General features: G+C 38.7%; 1 protein-coding gene across 1 annotated transcript; it reads left to right on the top strand.

The window, feature by feature from the left end:
- Nucleotides 1–5,457: 5,457 nt before the first annotated feature.
- On the top strand, nucleotides 5,458–9,050 carry LOC148024486 (F-box/kelch-repeat protein At1g67480-like). Its single transcript, XM_087694136.1, has 3 exons — nucleotides 5,458–5,895; nucleotides 6,502–7,485; nucleotides 8,220–9,050. The coding sequence occupies exons 2-3, from the start codon at nucleotides 6,848–6,850 to the stop codon at nucleotides 8,845–8,847; spliced, it is 1,266 nt and encodes a 421-aa protein (XP_087550262.1). The 5' UTR covers nucleotides 5,458–5,895; nucleotides 6,502–6,847; the 3' UTR covers nucleotides 8,848–9,050.
- Nucleotides 9,051–27,329: the final 18,279 nt, after the last annotated feature.

The raw sequence follows: 27,329 nt of genomic DNA, 5'->3' as shown, positions 1-27,329 counted from the left end.
AAGAGAGGAGAGAGGGGGAGAGAGACAGAGAGAAGAAAATAAGAAGAAGAGAAAGAATTTGAACATAGTGAGAGAATTATAGAGAGAGGAAATATAAAATTTAAAAGAAAGAAATAGAATTATAGAGAGAAGAAATATAAAATTCAAGAGAGAGAGAGAGAAGAAAAGAAAAAAGGAAAAGAGAGGAGAGGGGAGAGAGAGACAGAGAGAAGAAAATAAGAAAAAAATATAGAGAGAGAATTATAGAGAAAGGAAATATAAAATTTAAAAGAAAGAGAAAATAAAAAAGGAGAAATTTTATTTTTAATTAAAACAAGGAGAGAGAGAGAGAGAGAGAGAGAGAGAGAAAGAGAGAAATATACAAAGAGCAAAAAAGAAAGAAGAGGAGAGGGAGGGAGAGAGGGGGAACAGAGAGAAAGAGAATTATAGAGAGAGGAAATATAAAATTTAAGAGAGAGAGAGAGAGAGAAAAAGAAAAAAAGAGAAGAGAAGAGAGAGGGGAGATAGAGACATAGAGAATAAAATGAGAGAGAAAATAAGAAGAAGAAGAGAGAGAATTTGAACATAGAGAGAATTATAGAGAGAGGAAAGATAAAATTTAAAAGAAAGAGAAAAGAAAAAAATTTAAAGAGAATAAAAAAAGGAAAAAAGAGAAGAGAGAAGGAAAGGAGAGGAGAGAGAGAGAGAATAATAATAATAATAATAAGAAAGAGGAAAAGAGGAAGAGAGATGGGGAAAATGAGAAAAGATAATTTTTTTTAATTTTAAATATTTTTTGAGAGAAAGATGAGATATGGATTGTTGAGCGGCCTAGTGTTCCATGCGTGCAAAGCTCGCGTAAAATGCTAGTAACATATTACTATTTGTGCTTTTTAAAATCTTGAAACTATTGTTTAGTAATATTTGATTTCAATAATACCAATCTTTGCAAGTCCATTAGTGAAACTGAGCATGAGTGAACAATACATGCATATTCATGGAAAGGATGATATGTACTTTGTATCCACATGAAGGGAGATTAAGTAACATGTGAATTTCAACCTTTTTTGACCATGTCTATTCCATGCACATGACATATTAATTTGTTTAGGAGCATCGATCAATCTATTGTATGTGTATTTGACTTCGTGCCAAAATAAAGTAGAAGTTGTTCACACTTTTCATTGCTTATATGCAGAATGTGATTTCAGCAGATGGTTGGTCTACATGTAGAATTTAGTTTGTTTAGAAAAAAGAAAATAACATCTCTTTTAACATAATTTCAAGTGGTCTAAATATTCATAAGCAATGATACAATTATAATACTCAAAAGAAAGACTATGCAATTTTGATTATTCATAAGCAACATTTTGGGTCCAAATTGCAAAAATGATACTTTGTTTGATAATGCTTACATACTTGTTGATGTGAAGCACACCATTTGGCTAGATGGGACACTAATTCACTTTGTAATGCTGAGTGGTTAATGCTTTGCATGAAGTTAATGGGTCCATCCAATCCAAACTATGTGATACTAATGTACACAAAGAGAGATAACGTGTTGCATGAGGGAAGATTTTGTACTTGAAAGGTATCATATTTAGCTAGAATGGATCTTAAACATGTTCTCTTTATTATTTTGTATCACATGATATTGTAATGCTAAACTACTAGTTTATATAAGAGCGCGCATCAAGTTTTTGTACTTGAAAGGTATCATATTGAGCTAGAATGGATCTTAAACATGTTCTCTTTATTATTTAGTATCACATGATATTGTCATGCTAAACTACTAGTTTATATAAGAGCGCGCATCATGACGGCAAGCTTTCCAAATAAGCGGATTGGGACAAGTCAAAGACTTTGCATAAGCATCAAACGCATGGTGAAACATTTGGTCCCTCATTAGGTATGACAATAATAATGTCACAACTAAGTCCCCATGGCATTGCCCTTCAAACAACCTTCAAAGTGGGGTTTATCCTCTATGAGAAGGGGAGAACTCAATGCAAATAAATATTCCAAAGAATTTATCACTTTAAAGATTTGGATTTTCCTTCAAACTCTAGCTCAACACGCATAACCATGCTATTAACATGTTTGGTGGTTTCATCTTGGCCATCCTAGTGGATTGAATGTGTCTTTTGGGAACTAGAAAGGGCAAGCTTCTAGCTCTATAGCTCTTCTAATTTGAGAGCTAGAAATATGCAAGCAACTTGTCATAGCAAAATGGATATATTGTAATGTAATGTAATGTCTATCTCACTTCCTTATCTTAGAAATGGAAATCTTCATAGCTAATAAATAGAAGCATCTATAGTATGGTCTAACATGTTTTTGATTCATGCTTAAGGTGGTGCAAGAGTAACATAATTAAGCTAGTACTATATTGCATTTTCCTAACTTGAAGACATGCTTGTCCATGAATGCTTACTATTATTCTCTTCGTTTCTTTTCATATGAACTACAAATATAAATTAATTGATTATTGGAAAAAATATAAACCACACATCAAAAGTAAGCATTTAACATGATGCTAAATTTTAAATATATTAAAGGGATGTTTTCTTGATACAACTCAATGTATTGAGATTATCTCCAAATACAATGTGCTCACCTATGTGCATGCATCTATACATCTCTACATACATACATATATCAATATGTACATGCACACAAAGGTATACATACATTACCAAGATATGTATTTTCTTAAATATCATGTTATTGTTCATACCCATGTATGTACCTGTAAATGCATACAATGTTAATAAGTTTGTAGGTATAAACATATGTATGGAACATAATTGTACTTACATATGTGCATGCATCCATACATCTCCACACACACACACACACACACACACACACAAAGGCATATATGCATTACTAAGATACATCTTTTGTTAAATAGCATGTTCTTGTTCATACCCATGTATGTACCTATATATGCATTGAATGCCAATAAATCTACAAGCATAAACATATATATGGGGTTGTTCATACCCATACATGTATGTGTACATGCATAGAATGTCAATAAGTTTATAGGTACAAACATATCTATGGGACATATATACCCTTTCGCACATAGAAGTACAAACATGCCTTGTAAGTTGTGCATGTGCGCACACAGAAGACACCACCAACAAGAGTGACTCACAAATCAACTTTCTTATGGCCTTATTACGATATGTTTATCTATCAACAATGCTCTCACACATGTTTTCAAAGGTGATAGGGTAAGCACATCCATAATTTGGCTTAGGTTAAGCTTTGTAAGGAGGATTGAACTCATTCGACCCCTACACTAGGCAAAGTAAAAAGATGTGTAGGTTAGACTTTCTTGTTTCACATCAATCACACAAAGGGTGAAGATTGAAATCTTAATCCATTCGCCTATGCATCCCTCTTCCCTTCGATTAGCTTTAGTCCACACCACTTGTAGCTCAAGTAAAAAGTAAAAGCACTCATTACTTGAGAAGAAGAGAATGAATATTGATATAAAATGGGTTTCAAAAAGACTATTGGGGTTATCTAGGAACCTCTTTTATCTTATGATCTTTATTAACTCTTCTCCTAGAAACGACTAGGTCTTATCACTAGCTTATTTCTTCATTTTCTTGATTCTTCATATGTAATTCTTCATGATCATGATTCCTCCCTTCATTAGGGCAATTTTCAAATATATGCCAACTAAAAGGAACTTTAGCCACTTACAATTTGGTAACATGTAAATGTACAAATTAGATAGAGGAAAAAAGGTGTCTCGATTACAATCACTGTTACCACATCATAACATTTGCATTTGAGTTGTTGAGACATGGACTCTCCCCTTTTTGAAAGGCAACACAAAGTTAAAGTGTCCATATCTTGAGTGGGTCCTAACAATTCAGTAGTTAGAACTGTTAGTATGCTGGAGAGTAAAGACGTTAGACTTTTGTACATTTTGACTCAATTTTTACAAGTACCCAAGATAGACATAGCAAGAAGAGGATACTATTAGAGCAAAAGCTAATTATTAATTCACCGACTTGCATCTTTTCACATAAAAAGCAAAATTGTTCCAAAACAAGAACGCAATTTCCCAATCACTTGTAAACAAATTAGTAGTGCACTTTACAAACATTGACAACCAATAGCGATTTCAATTTTAGAAGCATAATGTATAGCACGAGGTCTACATATAAGGAACACAATAATGGAACAAAAGGGTGAAACTATGACATTATTATTTTGTGGTCGCATCATGGTGATGTTTTCATAATTTGTATTTATTTACATCATTGTTTGGATTGTTTTTAACTTCTTAAAACAATCCATTTTTGGGGGTGGATTGCTTGAAGACTAGTGGATTTGGTGGCTACATGTACATACCATCTCCAAGCTCTTCCATTAACTCTATGGAGCTTACTTTGATTCACAACCACAAGGCCATGCCTCCATGCCTTTTCATTGACCTTGCATCTTATGCTTGGGGAGGTAGGAGTTGAGGCATGAGGTGCAAAGTCTTGCTGGCAACTCTTTTGGTTCACTCCACATTGCTACGTTGGTGTGCAACCTTGTTTCTCATGCTTCCATGCCTTCTTATCGTGCTTGTGTGGTTCAGGTTGGGAGCTAAGAATTGATTGATAAGGACATGGTTAAGACACGAGCCCATTTTTAAGACTTGGCAGGAATTGAGGAAGAACTCACATAGTTGAAAGTTGATGTGATACAACTATAAGCCTCACGATTCCCTTCTCTATTGATCAAGATAATTCACTAAGTGACCTCATATAACCCCACGGTGGTTGCCAGTTGCACCCTCCTTTGATGCAAACTCTACATTTCTCTAAAGCTACCTATTGTCAGTCACTTGGGGCAATGGGCTCAAACCTATGATTTCACATCCTTTTGGTTTTTTAGGAGCAAGTCCTTGCTGAGGTTTACAAAAAATGTGAAGTAGGGCAAAATGCGATGCTTACATCCTAGTAGTGCTTCGAGATGATCAATCCAAGGCTCATAAAAAACATTTGAGATGTTAGATACAAAACCATTAACTTCGATGAGGATAATTTTTGTAAGTTTTTCGACGTACTGTAGCTAAGGTGACCCTGGGTATGAAGTCGAGCAAAAATCTATTTCCAAAGCTCTCATATGTATTGCATTAAGAAAACAATTTGCTCAACACTAAAATCTCAAATTTTCGTGAACACCACTACGTATATTATATATGGTGGTCGTTCACCGGGCAAAATAACACTGCTTTCTCTTTCCAATAAATTGGAAAAGAAAGTGATGAAAAGGGGGGGAAGCGCGGTTGGCCCTTTTGGAACTTTTTCTGAAAGAAAAAAAAGCAGGTTTTTTAATGGCTTGAGCATGCCTTTATTTTTTGGAAGGCTCTCTCTCTCTCTCTCTCTCTCTCGGGAGACCAGTCACCAAAGATCAAATTCTCCCTGCCTCCCTCTCTTCCGTATCATCATCACGTTATCAAACGTCACTAATCCGTCCAATTAATTATTCTAATCCGGAAGATTATCTGCTTTCCCCCCCCTACAAATAACCTTTCTTTCCCTGCGCAAACCTCTTCCCTTCTTCCATTGTGGCCTTGCAGTGTATCTCTTGCCCTGTTTCCGTGTGATTAGCCCCTGTCCTCATCCTTTCAACACACGCAGACCCCCCTTTGCATGCGCCCTACAGAGACCCAGAACACACAGAAGAGGGAGAGAGAATACCCAGAGACAGTAAATCCCTGCCCTGTTCCCCCCTGTTCCTGCACAGACCTAGCATTGTCGCAAATTTGGGCCTTTGCCATTGTCAGCACAATGGGTTCCTCCCTGCTCTGCTTTTGGCCCTTGCTCGCCCTTGTCAACCTCAACCCATAAGAAGAGCAAGGTGCAGGTCTCTCCTCCGGCGCATCCTTCTGGAGTTCAGGTAAGAACTGTCCCTTCCTGACAGTCAATGGTGTTGAAACAGTGCTGAGTTTCTTTCTTGAAGCACAAATTTGTTTGCTTTCAGATTTGCTCTCTATAATCGTGTACTGAATCCTTGTGATGCTTTTGGATCTGTTTAGACATTCAACAGGAAAGTTTTTTTTGAGAATGAGAGAGCTTTGGTCTGAGATCTGTTGTAAGCCTTGTATGGGAAAGCAGAAGCAAAGTGCTCAGGTCTTATTCCCAGGTGCAAGATGTGGTCGCCCCTCATCTTGCTTGTGCATGTGTGCAGATCTAAGAAGAGGTCCCGGATTCTCTGTGTTTTTGTGAGAAAACCGAATGTGTGTGATGGTGTACCTTATGGTTGCTATCACCTTTAGGAGTCGTGTTTTCTGAGTTTGACATGATTTATAGGGGTTAATCCTTTCTAGAGGTTACTAGCAGGCATGCTGATGCTCTCATTCCTTTTTATTTACTATTTTTTTTGAAGGATCAGTATTCCACTATGTACTTCAGCACGTGATTCTGCAGCTTTCTAGCATTACAATTATATTGGTTTTTTTGATGGATCAATACTCACTGGTTGGTTCTGCACATGGTTTTGCAGCTTGCTGGTGAACAGTGACTCTTCGGGAAATATTATTATGTTTGCCTTTGTTCACGTGGTTAAGTCACCTAGCAATCTTTTCTTGTTACCTTATTTGCAGTCATCTAGAAAGCAGCTTATGGCTGCTATTGGAACATGTAATTCAACGGGTTTGATTGTAAGAGAAAAGTGCCTAACATCAAGTAGTGATTCTAAGCATAAATACCACCAAGTTTTGTTGTCAGAGATGGTTGAACATGACAGTGAACATTCTTACCATTTCTGGTATGGTCGTTTGCCATGCTTTTGACGTTTTGGATATTTAGGGGACATTAGCTACAACCAAGCATCTACAAAAACTCACAAGATGGCAAGTTGTTCTGTTCATGATATTAACAGATGGTCAAGTGGACTGTGTTTGAAAAATAGTTGCCAAGTGCTTCATAGCATTTCAGGGCAGCAGGGGCCTAGTGCTCTGCCATTCACTGTTGAGGGATTCATGGAGCCATTATTTGATGGATGGAAAGAAAAACCTGAAATGATGGGGCGTGAATCAGTAGAAAAACCCATTGCGTATACTTTGAATGTGACTGAAAGTATGTCCTGTGATGGTACCCTTATACCTGGTCTTCCTGATGATATTGCAAAGTCGTGCCTTGCTATGGTGCCAAGATTGGATTTTCCAGCAATGGGTTGTGTCGCAAAATCATGGAAGTCCTTGCTCCAAAGCAAGGAGTTCCACATGATAAGAAAGGATGCAGGCATGTTAGAAGAGTGGCTCTATGCACTGACTGTTGCGGAAGACCACCAGAAATTGTGCTGGCAGGTTTTTAGCCCCACCTACAAACAATGGAGTGACCTCCCTCCTATGCCAGGGGCAATGAAATCTGGATCTGGGTTTGCGGTAGTGGATGGAAAGCTCTTGGTTATTGGAGGAATGATTGAGAAAGATGTGAAGAAAACTGCCCTTGCAGATGTGCTTCTTTACGACTCTGCACTTAATAGGTTCTCATCCCTTTCCTTCTTGTCTTGTGCATGTTTGTTCTGTTAGTCTAAATTTCAACTTTTCTGGTTGTTCTGTTAGTTTGCAGACATGTGACCGTGACTCTCTATGCTGTTCTGTTAGTGTTGCAGATGTACTATTTTCTGACTATAGGAAGGCTACATTTATTTTCTTCTGCTTTAATGGGTTTGGGTGTTTGATGAGTCCGATCCCACACTTCTGAACTATCCCTTGAAATTATTGAAGCCATTACAGTTGTTGGATGACGACGAGTAGAAATGTGCTTATTTCATGTGTATACATCTCTTGTAATAGCGGTGTTCAAAATCTTGCGTTGAATTGCCTCAATAAGGATGATTGTCCCTTTTTGGCATTCTGTACTCTGTATTGTTATGTACATTCACATGATACATCTCTGTATGTGCTTTGTTGTCTACAAATATGACCTGAAGTACAAGGTTGTACTGTATAAACACATGCATGTAAGGTGAGTTTGTCAATCTGCATCCACATCTTAATCCTAGCACTTGATGGATAAAAGTTTTGATACTGTCCCAGAAGTTCCTTTGTAAGTGTGTTTCGACAGTCCTATGTTCTGTTGTGACACTGATGGGTCTTTCTATCAAATACCTAAGGTTGTTAACTTATTGGAGTTCTTTGCTTGTTCTGCTTTCTAAATATGATCTCACTTGTAGAATATTGTATTCTTGTATTAATTGTATCCTTTTGTGTGCAGATGGAGCAAAGTTGCAAGCATGCACACCCCAAGGTATGAATTTGCATGTGCCGTTTTAGGGGGATTCGTGTATGTTGTTGGAGGTCATGGAACAGGTGGTAGGAATCTGCCCTCTGTGGAAGTTTATGATCCTCAGAAGAATGATTGGACAGACTTGCCAAGTTTGAAGCGAGCTAGATGGGGATGCATTGGTTGTGGCCTTGAAGGAAAGCTGTACATTATGGGGGGACGCTCCAGTTTCACAATTGGGCACTCACGGTGTGTTGATGTGTATGACCCAGCAACAGGTCAATGGGAGGAAGCCAAAAATGGCTGTATGATGGTTCTTACCCATGCAATTGTGGACAAGGAGCTATTCTGCATTGAATGGAAGAATGATAGGAAGCTTGCTGTCTACAATGCAGCAGAGAACTCATGGAAAAAGGTGGCTTTGCCTCTTGCAGGAAGTTTGAGTGTTGGGTTTTGCCTAGCAAATCTGAGTGGCAAATTGTTACTCTTTCCAACCAAAACAGAAGCTCCATGTGATACATTCTTGTACGATCCTCATGCTTCAAGTGGTGGTGAGTGGCAGACCACATCAATTAGGCCTGCTGGGACTTGCATTTGTTGTGCTACAATATCAGCATGACATCCCATTCCCAAACTCAATTGATTTTAACTAGATTTGCTAGTGATGGTGATGATTTCTTTGCTATTTCAGTTAAGCTCTCTTTCCAATAAGTGGTTTTTTATTGTCAAAGTTCTCAAGGCACTTCTGATAAAAAAATCAGGAGGTCATCGAGTTGTTAAAGAACTGCTGAAGCCAATCATGAATGTCCATTTCTTACTAGACTCTTCCATATACCCATATGAGCTGCAGGGCGCATGTGTGGAACATTGAGATCAATTTGTTCCCATTTCAGGGTTTAGTTCTGACTCCCCCATGTGAGCTGCTGGGCTTCTGTGCAAAGGACTAGAAAATGGTGGTCCATTTCTACCTACAATTTGGATCTTGCCCACCTTAATAGTGCAGGGTGTCTGTCTTGAAGAGAAAGTTGGATGATGTTGATTAATTCTGAGGGAACTAGTCTTTCAAACATGTACAAAAGCTCAAGGGGGTTGCTAGGAACTTGACTGAATGGGTGTTGGTTAAGAGCCGCTTTAATCATGATGACTGTGAGTCAACTACCCATGTACGGTGTATTGTTGCTTGCATGACTAGGACTAAATGGGCAACTGAGTTATTTCAAGTTTTTAACTTCCAAATGTCTAGTAGACTAGGTTTGAGGTGTGCATAGCGCATTCCTTCTATTTGTGTAAAGACTTGCAAGTAGAAAGCCGAATGGTTGGTGACAGAGTGTTCATTGCCTTGTACAGGGTATTGTAGCCTGCATGACTCGGGAAAATGGGCCACTGAGTCAATTCAAGTGTCCCATTGCCAAAAGTCAAGTAGATGGTAGGTTTGGGTGTAGCATAGCCCTCCATCTATTTTAATAATGATTTGGTGGTAGAAAGCTAAGATTTGTGTGTACCTCATCAAGAAGCAATGCTCATGGAATTAGAGCTGCTTAATGTTGTGGGGTGCCTGGTATACAGGCTTGTGTATGCTAAGTCTTTTTAAAGAGCTGTCTACTACAGGAGCTCTGAAGATTTTTCCATCACTCAAGTCAGCATAAAGTGTATTCAAATCTTATATCTTCGTGGAGATTTGTTGGGAATTTCTAGCTTGTTATATGGTTGTTTAGGGTTGTACATTCATGATCTGGAGTGAGTTTGTGTACCTGCTTTACTTTGGAGCAAGTGATAATGTGTCTTTGAGCCATGAAATGATCAGCCACGTTCAATTATTTCTAGAACTGGGTTGGAAATGACCGTATTCTTGTGAACTTAATCAGAAGCAGGAATTTTGATAAAATCTCTACTAATGCAGGGAGAATTTTGAAAAAGTGTGCTTCAATTTTATTTCTGCTCAGAACTGCTGTAAGAACACAGTAGTTCAGTATGATGTACCATCCACAAAAGCAAGGCTGTTTTAGTATTGTTATTCTGATGATGTATTAAATATACTCAGGTCTGGAAGCTGAATCAAAATTTAATCTGTGATAGTCTAGTTTGATGTCCTTGTTTAGAGTTCGATGAAGTTTTTTGGGGGTATGAGATTGTTTTCCATCTTAGAACTACTGATGATAACAATCCTGAATAATACAGACAATTATTGACCTGCCTGTGGGTAAGAATGTCATTCAATGCAGATGAATATATGCAAGATTAAACATAATGCAGATGGCATTGTGAGTAGGTACAAAGCTCAGTCGGCTGCAGAAGGCCATGCCTAGCAATACTATATTAACTATGATGAAACCTGCAGTCAAGGGGTGTCACTATTTGCACAATGGCAGCATTGGCTATGTTGAACAAGTGGGAAATGCAGACAGATCTGAATGCTTTTTTGAAGGGTAAATTGATTGAAAAAAGTGTACATGCAGTAGCCACTTCAATATGAGGATGAGAGAGACCCAACAAAGAAGGTTGATTATGAAAGGCAACCTATTGATCAAAACATGCACCACACGCTTGGCATGGCTGCATTATAGTTCTATCTATACTATTTAGACTTTCATGTGTGCCTATTAAGCACATCGGTATTTGCACTAGTGTCAAACTTTAAGAAGCAATGGAGGCATTGAATAATGCAGAGCCAAAGCTGAAAATGCTTATTCAAGGTGTTAGAAAGGATTGTTAGGAAGAGAGTTTTTATGTTTTTTATTCTTTTAATTCAAGCATTGCTCATTCGAACGGTACATTTGCAACTCTTAATTGTGAATGATTTTTTCTATTTTTGATAGTAGTTGGGCACTAATGCAAAATTTTGATAACCTTGCAACTAGAGTAATTTTTCATTTTTAATTAGAATCAGTGTTTGCTAAAGCCATAGTGCACGCAAAAGGATAAAGGATTAGTCAAAGTCTAGTGTAAAAGGGATTGTCTATCCAAAGCAAGTGGAAAGCTCCAACGCTAATTCTAATGTATATAATATGTAAAGTTGAACCAAGAGCTTAATTCTTTTTTACTTAAAAAATGATGGCTGCAATGCATGCAAAAAGGAAAAATATTTAGTCTAATGAAAAAGGGATTGTCTATCCAAATCTAGTGGGGAACCCCAACTTTAACTCAAAGGTATATAATATGTAAATTTGAATAAAGAGCTTTTTCTCACTTGCAATTTACAAGTTTAATATTTCTTCTTTCTTGTTTCTACCATAGCGAGCACGAGAGAGAGAGAGAGAGAGAGAGAGAGAGAGAGAGAGAGAGAGAGAGAGTGTGTGTGTGTGTGTGTGTGTACGTGCATACGTGCGTGTGTGCGTGCATGTCCGTGTGAGAGTGAGAGGGCCTTGAAAGTGAAGCTCTCTCTTACATTCCATTTATCTCATCTTTGTCTTTCCTTATTCTACATCATGGATATTTCATGGTATCCATAGTTGCTTAAGAATGTGCAAGGAAGGGTTTATAAGGAGAAGCTTTTCTCTTTTGCTCGTCTATATCTTCTTGGCAGCATGGAGGGGAGTATACTTGTAACAGATTGAGAGCTTTGTATGCTAGGAATATGCATTCAAACTATGAGGCTATGTATCATATTCTTGATGGTGGACTATAACAAGAATGTGAGTGTAGTGGAGCTGATGACACTTTGAGCTCTTGATTCTATGCTTTTAGGGGATTGAGAGAGATATTGGATGGCTTGGAGCTAGAGTATGAGCCAACTAAGTGAGAGAGAGTTGAGCCATAGGAGAGTTGCGCTCTTTATGGATTAAGAGTGTCAATCAATGTCTTGTGGTTGAGTTTTGCTTAAGACCAATATATTGGTTTTGTTTTTAGGACCAAGAATGGAATTAGTTGCTCAACCAAGGTGCTTTATTCTTACCATGAGATGAAATAGGAGGCTTGTCTATTTTGAGAGGTCTAATAACTCTTAAGCCAAATGTTTCGAAAATACTTTGTAAATGTTACAACCATAGAAAGTTTTGTGAAAAATGAAATTACATCTATAAGACTACTACATTGATTGTTCTCCTAATACAAATGCATTAATTGTTGGGGTATATTCTTGAATGAAGAGGTTAATAGAAGGAATGTTGATGCTTCCCACACCTCTTATGCTTTGGCAATTAGAGGTAATAATGGTAGGAACAATAATGATTGTTGTGGGACTCTTAGAAGTCTCGTTCTTAGTCATGTGTATACTCTTGTAGTAAGTCCCATGGTCGTAAGTCTAAATTAACTCGTAACTATTGTGGGAAGCAAGGTTATAGTCGGCCACAATGCCATAAAACGTGTGATGATAAGTGCAAAGAAAAGGAAAATGATAAAATGCAAGAAAAGAATGATGATTGCAATATTGTCCCTAGTAAGTCTAGTGTCAAGATTAAAGATATTAATGTTGTGGTGACTGATTCTGATGACGACTATATACTCGTGGCTTTTTCTCTTGATGCTTTGTAGTTAACCGATGTTGTGTCTATTTATGCTCAATGTTGCTTGTTTGATTCACTGGCTTCATTTCATTTTGTTCCTCATCGAGAGTGGTTCCACTCTTATTGTAGCATGACAAAATCTGTCAGATTGGGTAATGATTAGCCTTGGATATTGTTGATATTGGAGATATAGCTACTGTTTCCTTCAGAAAATATGTTTACTTTGCATGATGTACGAAAAGCTTACTTTCGGCTAGATAGTTAGATGATGTAGGTTATGTTGTATCTTTTGGTGATTTGTCATGGAAGCTTACTTGTGGGAATCTTGTCTTGGCACGAGGTGCTAAGTTTGAAACTCTTTATTTCTTACTTATATTTGGGCATGTTGACCATGTTTTGGAAGTGGTTACCGTACTACATGTATCGTTATGACATTATTGCATTGGGCACATGTCATTAAAGGGAATGAAAATGCTTATCCATTTGCAGTCTCTTCTGCCCCTTGATTGTAAGTGTTTCGATTCTTATGATCATTGTCTTTATGGTAGGCAAACTTGTAACTCACATAAAAAGTTTGGCATTACGTGCATGGGTGAGCCTCTAGCTCTTGTTCATTCCGTTGTTTGTGGACCTATGCCTTGTAAGATGTTAGGTGCTATGAAGTATTTCATTACTTTCATTGATGATTACTCGCATAAGGTCTGGGCATAACCCATAAAGTAGAAATCGGAAGTCTTAGCTACCTTTTAACATTGGCTTGCTTTTGTTGAGAATTTGTTTGGATATAGGTTGAAATGCGTACGATTTGGCAATGGGGGTGAGTATGCATCTAATGCCATTAAGCAGTTTTGTGATGAGAGGGTTATTAAGCATCAGCTGATCGCCCCATATATCTCACCCTAGGATGGTATGGTTGAGTGCATGAATATGATGATTTGGGAGTAAGTTTGTAGTATACTTAGTTATATAGGCTTATCGCAATACTTTGGGTCGAAGCAATTACTATTGTCATGCATTTGACAAATTGATCCCCATGCACTGCTCTTGATTATTAGGTTACAGAGGCGATATGGTATGAAAAACCTCCATCATATGCTCATTTGCGTGTTTTTGGTTATGAGGCTTTCTTACATTTCCAAGGACATGTGCAATAAGTTGGAACCCAAGTCCGTGAAATGCATCTTTCTTAGTTATGGGGATGCAGGTATTGTCATGCATTTGACAAATTGATCCCCATGCACTGCTCTTGACTATTAGGTTACAGAGGCGATATGGTATGAAAAACCTCCATCATATGCTCATTTGCGTGTTTTTGGTTATGAGGCTTTCTTACATTTCCAAGGACATGTGCAATAAGTTGGAACCCAAGTCCGTGAAATGCATCTTTCTTAGTTATGGGGATGCAGGTGAGATGGGCTAATGCCCACTATGGGATTCATAAGCTCGGAAGGTCATTCGCAATCATGATGTTGTTTTCCATGAAAAGAAAATGTATAAGTAGTATGAGTAGGTCATTGAGATACGTAGGGTGATATTTAGTGATATTTTAAGAGGATTCTCTTGTTACTGTATAGCTAGCTAGATAGCATGCAACAACTGATGCTCTAGTGGCCTAGGACCTTGATGTTATATAAGATATACAGGTTCCACAACTTGTTTTGTGGTGATTTACTAGAGATAGATGTTAGCCTGATCGGTTTGCATCCTCTATGGATTATGCTATGGTGACAGATATTGATGAGTCTCTTACCTATGATGAGGCCATGCGTAGAGGTGATAATCACTCTTGGGAGAGGGCCATGAAATCAAAATATGCCTCATTGCAGAAAAATCATATGTGGGATTTGGCTCCTTTACCTAGTAAAAAATGTGCTTTGCCATGTAAATGGGTGTATAAGTTGAAGAGTACCCTTGGATTTTGTAAGCTAACCTATAAGGGCATATTGGTTGCTAAGGGTTTTAAGCATGAGCATGGTATTGACTTTGATGAAGTTTGCTCTCTTGTCATCAAGATGACTACCTTCTGCTTAGTTTTGGCTTTGGTTGCACAGCTCGATCTAGACCTCTATTTGATGGATGTCAAGATAGCTTTCTTACATGGGGACTTGCACGATGAGATTTATATAGAGTAGCCTAAGGGCTTTGAGCAGAACATCTAGTGTGCAAGTTGAGAAAGAGCATTTATGGCCTTAAGAAGGCATGTAGGGAATGGTATCACAAGTTTGATGCTTTTATACACTCACAGGGATATATCCATAGTGATATGGATTAGTATTTGTATAGAAGGTCCATGATGGCATCCTTACGATTTTAGTACTCTATGTAGATGATATGTTGATTGTTGGGAGTGCTTATGATGAGGTGGATGTCTTAAAAGGTTAGCTCAAGAAGAGCTTTGAGATGAAGGACATGAGACATGCCTCACATATCCTTGGGATGCACATCACATGCGATCACTCTAAGGGTTTCCTTTACTTGTCGCAAGAGTACATCCATGAGGTTATTGAGCAGTTTCATATAAGGATGTTAAGCCTATTAGATGTCCTTTACCTTCTTATGCGAAGGTTAGTCAGGCCAATTGTCCATAGTTTGATGAGTAGAAGGCCGAGATGGCCAAGATCCCTTATGCTTCTAGAGTGGGCAATTCGACATATGCCATGATAGCCACTCGTCGTGATATAGCATTTGTAGTGGGAGTTGTGGCACACTATATGACTACACTTGACATGTGGCATTGAAATACTGTGAAGGGTATCATAAGGTACTTAAGGGCATTTTAAATATGTGCATATGTTATGGTGGCCAGGATATAGGAGTTGTGAGGTACACTGACTCTCATTATGCAGGACATGTAGATAGTAGGAAGTCCTCTGGCTATGTCTTCATCTTTGCTAGTTTCTTGGATGTCTATGGTGTAGAAATGCACAACCCTATCTACTACAGAGGCAAAGTATGTTGTCACCATTGAGGTTTTCAAGGAGGCTCTTTGGTTAGGCTGTCTAATTGTTGACATTGGTATCACTGATGTGGTCCCTACATTGCATTCGAATTCTATGAATGCCATTCAGTTGGTTGAGAATTCAGTCATCCATGCAAAGACAAAGCACATTAAGGTGCACTATTACTTCATCAAGGAGATGATAGAGGACAAATTTGTTGAGCTTGTTAAGATCTCGATTGACAGGAATTTTGCAGATATGCTTACTAAAAGTCTCTTAGCAGAATGCTTTGCCTTCCTTACAAAGATGATGGGCGTGTGATGAGCTGATTTCTATTCCTAATCTTGTTGTACTTTATGTACATTTGTACTTTGTCACTTTTTTCTTGTTCTCTCCTTATACTAGGGGCATCTTCACCTTTAAGTGAAAGGTTGTTGGGGATAAAGGTACCTCTACCTAACCGCTAGTGTATTCATTATATTAACAATACTCACACACTTGTACATTGTAGGTGGTGGGCATCCACCATTATTGTTACTTCATTCTTTATTCTTTTAGTGACATTTGAATAAGGGAAGACCAGTCACACATTGTGACTATTGGAGTTTCCACATACAGTGTCTCTCTCTCTTACTCTCTTACTTCATTTGCCATATAGCTCTTGCTTCTGCTTGTGTGCTTCCACTCGGGCTCTACCTTTCATTTTGTAACCTTTGTAATAAGGATAATTGAGGTAAAACTAATATCACACTATTGGAGGTTATTTTACTTGATATTAAAAGCTCAAAAATTCCAAGAACAATTATTAAAAGATTAGTATGTGTTGAAGAATACTCCAGCTATTTTGGTATTGTCTTTGTTGTTGTGATGAGCACTTACTTTTGCAATTTATGGTCTGGAAGTTGACCATATCCTAGTTCTTGGTGTGCATTTATCTAGATTTTAGGCTATTGATGCTATTTTAGCTATTATTTGGCTTTGTGGATACTCGTATTTCAATTATTTGATCTCGAGCTTATAGTTGGGCATATCTTGATATTTTGGTGTGGAGGACATATTGCAATTATTATGGCTTCTTCATCTACTTTTGAAAATAAATTATTTGATATTGAAAAATGAGATATTTTTGTTGAAAATGAAGCTCATCAGTGGCATTGACATAAACTCTACTTAGTACAACTATAGCTAGTTGTTACCAGTCATGTGTGGCATAATAATGAGCCAATCAAAGATTAGAGATGTCTAGTTTGTTAGTGACCTACTTTTGTACATTGTATGTGTGACTTAGACTTAAAAATTTTTGTGTGTTACAATGAATAGAATAATGAGAGAATGAGGATATGTTGCCCTATGTTCATGGCTCCCATTCTTGTCTCTCTTTCCCTCTCTTTGAACATGGTATCAAAGCTAAGCTTCACGGGAATTGGAGTTGTGGAGCTAGACTTAACCTTCAATTTGTGAGAAACCCTATAACAACCCATTTTTTTGCAAAAGCCATATCTTGATGTAGAAATGGATTTTGGAGAAATGGGCTGTGATCCCTATCTATTTCTATGTAGTCTACAACTTTGCAAAAGAAAGTTTTTCCAAATTCTGCACAGATTTTGAGATATTCAATACAGACAAGTGCAGATTGGCTATTTATTAAAGTGGAAAACACTCTCATTTTGGCTTGGGATGTTAGTAAATTGTTTAGAAAGTGCTTAAAAATGCTTATGGATGGTAAACATATCAGTGTTGGAGTTCATGGGTGATATTTTGATGCTATACCTCATTGATTGAGGGCTGAAGACGTTGATTTATGCTTGACAGTGATTGTAGATTTATTCTTTATATGCTTGAATGCTTCCATATTGCAATGTTTGATGCCTTGAGTATTGTTTGCTAAGTTGGTTGATTGCTCGTTATAGCACGCCTTATGCTAGTTCATGTTCTTGGCAAGGATCTCCTTCATGTATGCATGAGATCTATGCAACTACTAATGCTTATATGGACATGTTTTGTTGCTGGGATGTTCTTGTGATATCTTGAGATGTTTTTGAGCTGATTTGGGCTTGGACTGAGCTCAGTTTAATTGCCATTTTTTTGCTATAATTTAGTTTACAACTAGCACTCATTTGGACAAGTCATCCATAAAGTAGTTTGATTACCAATCAAGTACTTTTAGTGGATGTATTGAATCTTTGGGTGTCATGTACATGTATGAAGATGTTTATGGGAGTTTTAAAGTTGTAGATCTAAAATGCATTTGCTATCTTGGAGCTTGTTTCTACTACCATGGATTGTAAATACACCTAGTTTATGTCTTGAGCTCTTGAACTGGTAGCATTATGGTTAATGCAATAGGAATTGATAACATCACTTAGATTGTGGGAAAGAAATTGGACAATAAGAATTTTGCTCTATGGAAGTTCAACATAGAAATTCTACTCGAGTAGCAAAGAGCTCATAGGTAGTGGATGGAAAGAGCTAGTAAAGTTCTACATTGGTTCTCCTTACGCATATGAGATGCTATGGCCATGCAAATTGCTAACGGAATCCAAAGGATGCATAGGAGATTCTTATGAAAAACTATAGCAATGTCACTCATGCACAAAAAATTCAATAACATGCCATAGTTTGTCATGCCGTGGAGAAAAGCTTCAGTTCACAATTTCAATGGCAACCATGGATTCTTCACCCTGAGGTATGATTTAGTGGTATTCTTCTTCTCGGTTATATGGCAGACCTGTTGAGGCTTGCTTCAAGCCTTCCCTTGGCCCGAGTCATCATTGCTCTAAGCCGCAACATGGGCAGCAAAGGCAGTAGCAACAACATCAACATCAACGTGATTTGCACCTATTTGATATTGCCCACTCCCTGACAATTTTAGCTCCATCCTCCAACTCTTGGCACTCCTCTTGGCTCTTGGAAATCTGTGGAATCTTCCCCAACATCTTTGGCATGCGTTTGGTGGCATTAGCTATAGATTTTGGGATCAGCCATTGATTCACACTTTGTGATAATTTGCTATCATATAGTTCAGGACAACACTTCATTTATTGTATGGAGGTCACGTATGCTTTCCATGATGTCTATTTGATGCCAGATCATATAGAGATGTTATGCCAATGTATTGGAATGTAATGGGATTGATTTGAGCACTCTTTTGCTTTGTTTTACAAAGGTTTTTTAACTGCTATAATAACCAGAGTTGAAGCTCATTTAATAAGTGAAATACATGCCTATTGCTCCCATGTTCTTAGCGACTACTTGGGTTGATGTACTGATGCTTATGGTTCATGTTATATGCTTGGTTATGCTCCAGATTGCTTTGAGTTGAGATTGGAGCTTTGAATCTTGACATTGATTGTGATTCACTATTATGTATGGCTATTTGATACTCCAGTAAGAGCTTTGCTAGTTATTGGGTCGGATGCTCTAAGATATATGCTACTTGGATATTGAATGTATGGATGCCTTCCACATGATGCTTTGAGCTTTGCCTACTCATCTAGAATTTGAAGTTTGTTATAGTGGGAGCCACTACTTGACACTTGAAAATTACATTGAGCATTTGGCTACATACTTGAGCTTAAGGGTTTTTCCAATGAGACTTGGTAATGTGTACATGCTCTTGTCATGCTTTATGTATGCAGTTGATGCTTAATGGGTTGATCTGACATTACTTTTGGGTTGGCACCTATATCTGTCATGATGTTGTTAATGATGTATGCATCTTGGCTGGTTATGTACTGACCTTCTCTTACATTGCTCACTCCGTTGTGCCTCTAATTGGTCTCTTTTGTTACCTGTGAGACCCACTCTATGCATGACGGTTATGCCAATGGGATGTATCTCAATCTGACGCACTCATTCTTTGATAGTTCTCGGTGTCAGTCGTATATTCACTCACTGCTAGTGTTGGAGCTATTCCCTAGTAGTTGCACTTTATCTTATATCAATGATTGCCCCTCTTTTGCATTGATTTCTTACTGATGCACTTCATATTCAACATACTGTAATTGCAGTTTATTGCATTATTTATGTGAATAGTCACCTTCATTCAATAGTTCTTTGTATTGAGAGCTTGTGGATAGTTCATTACTTGGTCAATAGTTCTTTGTTTTTCAGCCTGATTTAGTAGTGGTTTTAGGGCTATTTGCAGTAATTACAATAGGCTGCTTTGATAATTTTTGTGCCCTTTTTTGCCTTCATTATGGCTGGTGGCTCTATTGATAGAGATATCTTTAATATGGACAAGTTGGATGGCACCAAACTACGCAGAAAATGCAAGTTAGGTCTTTGAAACGTAAGGGCATCAAGCCCAAACTTATTGATGTAGAAGATTGGGCTGAATTAGATGACCTATGTAAGTCCACCATCATATTATTCCTCTCTAAGGACGTGTTTTATATTGTTGTCTCTGATGGGAGGGAAATCCACATGGGAATTATGGGGAAAGATTTGCAATGTCTATGACAAGCAGAGCTTCATTGTCATGGACATGCCATGATCAAGTGTATGGATTAATTCTTGCTCATGCCATATGAATCCACACCCATGCAAAGGCACCCTTAACATGACATCCTCGAGCCAACCATGCGGACCCACCCTTGCCATGCCATCATAGAACCTTCTAGAGGATATGCCATGTCATTGCATGCATGCATGGATGATGTCATCATAGAACCTTTTAGAGGATATGCCATGTCATTGCATGCATTATGGATGATGTCGTCATGAAACATTCTAGAAGATCTTTAGCCACCCTCCAACACCTATAAAAGGAGGGGTTCGCCATAGATCTCCTCAGTCTTTCCAATGCCAGTCTTAGGAGCTCAACGAGTGGAGACCTCCAAGTAAGTAACTTCGAGTTCCAGTTCTAATTCTTGTTTAGTCATGGTATCTTGTCTTGTCTTGTCTTCCATTATACTCTTGTTGTCTTGTCACCTTGTAATCTCATAGTACGAGGTCTTGTCTAGTACTATCTTATATCTTATTCATTTTCGTCGAGGGAGATCTTGTAATTTTGATATCTTGTATCCATACCTACGATCTTGGGTTGTGAGATCCTTCATATCCTATCGAGTCCTATTGTCTATACCTATGGCCTAGGTTGTGGGATTTTTTGTATCTTGTTAAGTTATCATTGTATCTTGTGCCCCTAGTTGGGATTGTCTTGTAATCAAAATTCTTGCAACAAATCTTGCATCTAGTCTAGTCTCTCAAGCACAGTCTAGTGCTCCCATAACATCTGCTTCTCAGATGTATTGGTTGAAGCAACTCATGAACCTTTGCATGAAGGAGGGCACTTCTATATCTGCTCACTTATATGAGTTTCATTCCATTATCAGTCATTTGTCTTTGTAGGGGATTGAATTCAAGGATACTCTTCTTTCCTTGTTTCTCTTAGTTACATTGCTTGCCTAAATCATGGGATATATTTTGTACTGCTATGTGTGCCAACGTACCTACTAATGGGTCACAGTTGTAGGATGTAGAGGGTGCACTCTTGATGATTGAAGAGGTTAACAAAAAGAATGTTGATGCTTCTTGCACCTCTCATGCTTTGATAGTTAGAGGCAATAATGGTAGGGCGGTAATGACCGCCATGGGAGAGACTCTCAACAGTCTCGCTCTTAGTCATGTGGATAGTCTCATAGTAAGTCATATGGCTATAAGTCCTCATTGACTTGTCATTACTATGGAAAATTAGGGCATATTTGGCCATAAAGCCATAAAATACGCAAGGAAAAGTGTAAAGAAAAGGGCAAGGATAAAGTATAGGACAAAAATGATGATCGCAACATTGTTCCTAGTAAATCCAATGTTAAGATTGAAGAGATTAATGTTGTGTAGACTTATTTTGATGGTGATTTTATACTTGTAGCTTCTTCCCTTGATACTTCACAATTGACTGATGTTTTGTCAGGGTATACTCAATGTTGGTTCATAGATTCAGGGGCTTCCTTTTAGGTGACCCCTCATAGAGAATGGTTTCACTCCTATTGCTGTATGATTGGATCTATCTGTTTGGGTAATGACTTGGCATTTGAGATAGTTAATATTGGTGATATCCATCTACAGTTTGGTTTAGGTTGTATATTTACTCTTCATGCTGCACATCATGTACTGACTGTCACAAAGAGCCTTATCTTAGTTGGTACTTTGGATGATGTAGGTTATATAGTTTCTTTTGGTGATTACTCATGGAAGATTACCAATGGGAATCTTATCATTGCACGTGGTGCTAAGTCCAATACTCTCTACCCCTTGCTTGTATCTAGGTCACTTGACTATGTTTTGGTAGTGGATGCAATTCCACATGTATCTCTGTGTCATCGTTGCCTTTGGCACATGTCCTTGAAAGGAATGAAAATGCTTACTCGTTTGCAGTATATTTTGCTCCTTAACTATATGGCAGGTAGATATGTAATACACACAAACAGTTTGGTATGATATGCATGGGTGAGCCATTGGCTCTTGTTCATTTAGATGTATGTGGTCCCATGCCCTGCCAGTTGTTAGGTGGCACAAAGTATTTCGTTACTTTCATTGATGACTATATGCATAAAGTTTGGGCATTTTCATTAAGCAAAAATCAGAAGTCTTTGCTACATTTTAACATTGGCTTCTTTTGGTTAAGAGCTAGGCAGTCTACATATAGGATAAAATGCCTAAGGTTAGATAATGGAGGTGAGTATGTCTCTAAGGCCTTTGAGCAGTTTTGTGATGAGAGGGATATTAAGTGTCAGTTGACTGCCCCATACACCCCACCCTAGAATGATACGGGGATTGAGCAAATGAATAGGATAATTTAGGAGTGAGTTTGCAGTAAGCTTAGCTAGGTGGACTTACTGTAGAATTTTTGGGTTGAGGTAGTTACTACTGCCATACACTTGATCAATTGGTCAATATGTACTGCTGTTGACTATTAGGTTGTAGAAGAGGTATGGTGTGAAAAACCTCATTCATATGTTCATTTGTGTATCTTTGGTTGTGAGGCTTCTTGCCATGTACCCAAGGACAAGCACAATAAACCGGATCTTAAGTCTAGGAAATGTATCTTTCTTGGTTATGGGGATGTAGGTGAGATGGGCTATCCCCTATAGGATCCACAGGCTCGGAAGGTTATCTGTAGCCGTGATGTTTTTTTCATGAGGAAAAAAGACATAAGCAATCTGAGCATGTCATTGAGGTATGTAGGGTGATATTTCAGGAGGAGCTTCTTGTTATTATACAGTCAGCTAGATAGCATCTAGTAGTAGTTGATACTCTAATGGCCCTTTATGGATTATGTTATGGTGATAGATGCTGGTGAGCCTCTTACTTATGATGAGGCCATGCATAGAGGTGATAGTTACTCTTGGGAGAGGGTCACATAGTTAAAGTATGACTCACAATAGAAAAATATTAAGTGAGATTTGGTTTCTTTGCCTAGTGGCAAGCATGCTTTGCCATGCAAGTGGGTGTACACATTGGAAAGTATCCCTGGATACCCCAAGCTGGGATACAAGACCATATTGGTTGCTAAGGGCTTCAAGCAGAAACACGGTGTAGACTTTGATGAAGTCTTTTCTCCTGTTGTGAAGATGACTATCCTATGCTTGGTACTAGCTTTGGTTGCTTAGCTTAACTTAGATCTTTATCAGATGGATATCAAGACAGCTCTGCTTCATGGTGACTTGTATGATGAGATTTACATGGAGTAGCCTAAGGGCTTTGTAGAACATGGCATGGAACACCTAGTGTGTAAATTGAGGAAGAGCCTTTATGGCCTTAAGCAGGCACATAAGGAATGGTATCACAAGTTTGATACCTTTATGCACTCATAGGGATATTCTTGTAGTGATATGGATTCGTGTTCATATAGAAGAAGGCTTGTGGTGGCAGCCTTATGCAACTACTTCTAAAGCATGGAATTTTAGCATAATTTTATATGTTCATGAAATAATCCCAATTTAAGTGAGATCTAAAATCCATAGAGTCATACATCATTCCCAAGAATCATTAAGCCCCATAGCATGCACTACCAATACAAGGCATCATATTAAAAATAATGCAACTACAAATCATGTGAAATCATCATCGTCATTAGGGTGAACAAATGGCTTGGTCCTTATGCCACATCAACCAAGCACTGGTTGTAGAGGCTAAAATCACCCTGAAGGCACATGCAGAAACAATGCATCTCTGTGCATGCTCTGCCAAGGCCGCCACAACTTGACAAAATATCCAGCACATAGTCGAGATCCTTTGTGAACATAGCAAGGAGCCACCTACAAAAGAAACAAATTAGTAACATCCATAACAAAAGCATGACGTATCTCAATGCAAAGTATAAACCAGTCTAAGAGTGTATAATGCACCTATAAAAATCTAGTGATCTCTCTGCACCCCCTCGAACCTCTACACCATCCACGTAAGTATGTTGAAATGATGTGCCTTGGAGTTCTGTCTCAAAGAGGAAGCTACTAGAGAGGCAGGAAACCTGTATGGGCTAACCCTCTCGAAAGCCTCTCTATCATATGAAGGGACACACATCCCTCGATAAAACAAGTCAATAGTAAGGCCCATGACCTAGAAATACACAATCATCTTGTTAGCAACCTCATATGATGGGATACCATCATGCTAGTAAGAGTTGATGGTATTTCCCTCCATGAAGCGTTGAATGCTAAAATTAAAAACATAATAACAAAGCATATGCAACTAGTACAATAGATGTGTATATAGAGGATGGTGAAAAAAAACCCATCCAATGCAAAATCATTGATCAATGTCATGTCTACCAACAAAGCATCTATGATAATTCGGTATTGAAATCCTATCATCAAAATAAAGTTTACTTACAAACGTTGATGTTGGCTAAATGTTAAGCATAGAATGTAAAGCTAAAAATCTACATACCTCTCTTGCGTATAGCGGGATGTCTACAAGACTCTTGTATAGGCTCTAATGTGACTGAGTCATGAATGACATAGCTCGAGAAGGTATATGTAATGAAAGAGACCTAACTATCCTAACTAAGGGAGAGAAGAGAGAGAGAAGGACTGCAGGAGAAGAGGGAGAGGAGAGAGAAATATAGAGAGAAGAGAGAGAAAGAGAGAAAAGGGAGGAAGAAGAAGAAGAAGAAGAAGAAGAAGAAGAAGAAGCCATGAAAGCTTGTGAAGGTGAAAAGAGAGATTCTTGATAATTCTGTGTTGCCTCAAAATACCCTCTTACACCTTATATACCATCAGTGTGACTGGTATGTTCCCATGCCATGTTCTCGTGATCCCCGCTCATTACAAACCATCCAGTCTCATAAAGTTTTTGTCCTAAAAAACAAGGGATGTTGTCATGTCCTGTAAGGGTGTGCTGTAGGAAATTAGCCATAACTTTGTGTGAGAAACTCCAAATGGGACAATTGAGGTGTTGTTACGGAGCCCACAAGATGTACTTTCAACCCATGTGGGTGAGGGGGGGCTGCAATTAGGTTAGGACCAAAACTATTGCAAAATAGAGGGCTGTCCAGGAGTTACTAGTGTGATGTCCCAAATAGTATGGTTGGAGAAAAACAGCCATAACTTCCTCTAGGAAACTCCGATCGGGGAAAGTGAGGTGTTGGCGCGGAGCCCTCAAGGTGTACTTTCAAACCATGTATGGGTAATGGGGCTAAAAATAGGTCAAGACCAAAATTGGTGCAAAACAGTTGGCTGTCCAAACACAGACTGCAGCCCAAAATAGGTGTCATGGTTAAGTTCCAGCCAATACAGCCTCCTTGAGGTGTGGAAATTCATCCAAGATAGATACTGGGTGCCAAGAAGCTTCCTCTATTGGTAGGCCTTGCCATTTGATTAGGTATTCAGCGGAGTTGCTTTTCACGCTGCTCAATGACCGCTTCAGGAATATACTGGATAAGGCTCTCCTCATCTATGGGGGGTAGCTCCTCTACATGATCTTTGGGAGTGCCAATGAAAGGTTTCAATTGGCTCACATGGAAGAAATTATGGATCTTAGTAGTGGGAGGGATTTGGAGACGGTAAGCCAATTCCCCGACCTTCTTAATGATTGTGTAGGGTCCATAGTAATGGTGTGCCAACTTGTTGCAAGAACTGTCCTTTAGTGTAGCATAACGGGACTTGGGGACCTTAAGGAGTACCAATTCACCCTCTTGAAAGTCAAGGGGTCTTTTTTTTGCATCAGCATGGAGCTTCATGTGCTCTTGAGCCCTTTTGAGGTTTGCCTTGCATTGTTGAAGTAAAGCTTGCATGCAGTCCAACTCTTCTTTTCCAAGGGGGTTGAGCTTTTCATTGAAGATCACGGTAGGAAGGGGCACTCGATAACCATACAATGCTTTGAAGGGAGAGACTCCAATGCTCAAATGAGTGGAGTTGTTGTAAGAAAATTCAGCCAAGTGCAGCCATACATCCCAAGAATTCTGCACATCATGACAAAAATGTCGCAAATAAGTTTCAAGCCACTTGTTAACTCGCTCGGTTTGCCCATCCGTTTGGGGATGATAGGCTATAGACAGAGCCAATTTGGTCCCCATGGAGCTGAAAATTGTCTGCCAAAATTGACTCATAGATTTGGTATCCCGATCATGTACTATGACGTGGGGTAAGCCATGCAACTTAAAAACATGCTCCATAAACTGAATGGCAACTTGAGATGCTGTAAATTGAGATTTTGTAGGGATGAAATGGGCTGCTTTAGTGAGTCGGTCAACTACCACATAGATGCTATCCCAACCCTTCTTGGTTGTAGGTAAACCAGTGATGAAATCCATGGTAATGTGGGTCCATTTTCCTTTGGGGATAGGTAAGGGCTGCAACAATCCACCCGGTTTAAGAGTGCTATCTTTATTTTGCTGACAAGGCACACATCTAGACACAAAGTCTTTAACATTCTGCCATAGGCCTTTCCAATGGAAGCTTTTTGAAACACGGTCATATGTTTTGAAGACCCCTAAGTGGCCAGCAATCGGTGAAGAATGCATCTCTTCAAGGATGCTTTGGGTGAAAGGAGAGGCATGGGGAATCACAATATGGCCATGGATCCAAATGAGGCCATTGTGGAGCTGATATTGAGAGTTGTCATCCATCACACCTTGCTGTAATTTCTGAAAAAGAGGGCTGAATTCAACATCAAGCAAGTAGGCCTCTTGGAGCTCTTCAATCCAATCATGGTGGAGTTCAGTGATGGATGAAACCTTGCATGCCCACATGCGAGAGAGTGCATCAGCCACTACATTGTCCTTGCCACGGGTGTGGGTAATCTCAAAGTCATAGGTTTGTAGGGTGGCCACCCATCTACGTTGTTTGGGAGTGAGGTTGGGCTGAGTCAAGAAGTATTTGAGTACATGGTGGTCACTTTTCACCTTAAATTTACTACCATACAAGTAGTGGTGCCACTTTTTAATAGCATGAATGACTGCCAACATATCCTGATCATAGACATGCAACTCTCTCTCTTTGTCGTCCAATTTCCGACTCTCAAATGCTATTACCCCGTGTTCTTGCAGCAAGATTGCACCAATAGCCCGTCCACTAGCATCACACTGGATGGTAAAATCCTTTGAAAAGTCAGGGCATATGAGGATGGGGGCTGAAGTGAGCAAGTCTTTCAGCCTGCTGAAAACTACGATAAGCCAAATCATCCCATAGGAAAGCCTCTTTTTTCAGCCTGTCGGTTAATGGTGCTGCAATTATGGCATAATGGCGAATAAATCTCCGATAAAAAGAGGAGAGGCC

Source organism: Lygodium microphyllum, chromosome 15, assembly GCF_053477565.2.
Source record: "Lygodium microphyllum isolate KBCC chromosome 15, Lygodium_microphyllum_v1.1.10, whole genome shotgun sequence".
NCBI lineage: Eukaryota > Viridiplantae > Streptophyta > Polypodiopsida > Schizaeales > Lygodiaceae > Lygodium > Lygodium microphyllum.
This window is presented reverse-complemented; position numbering and strand designations above follow the sequence as displayed.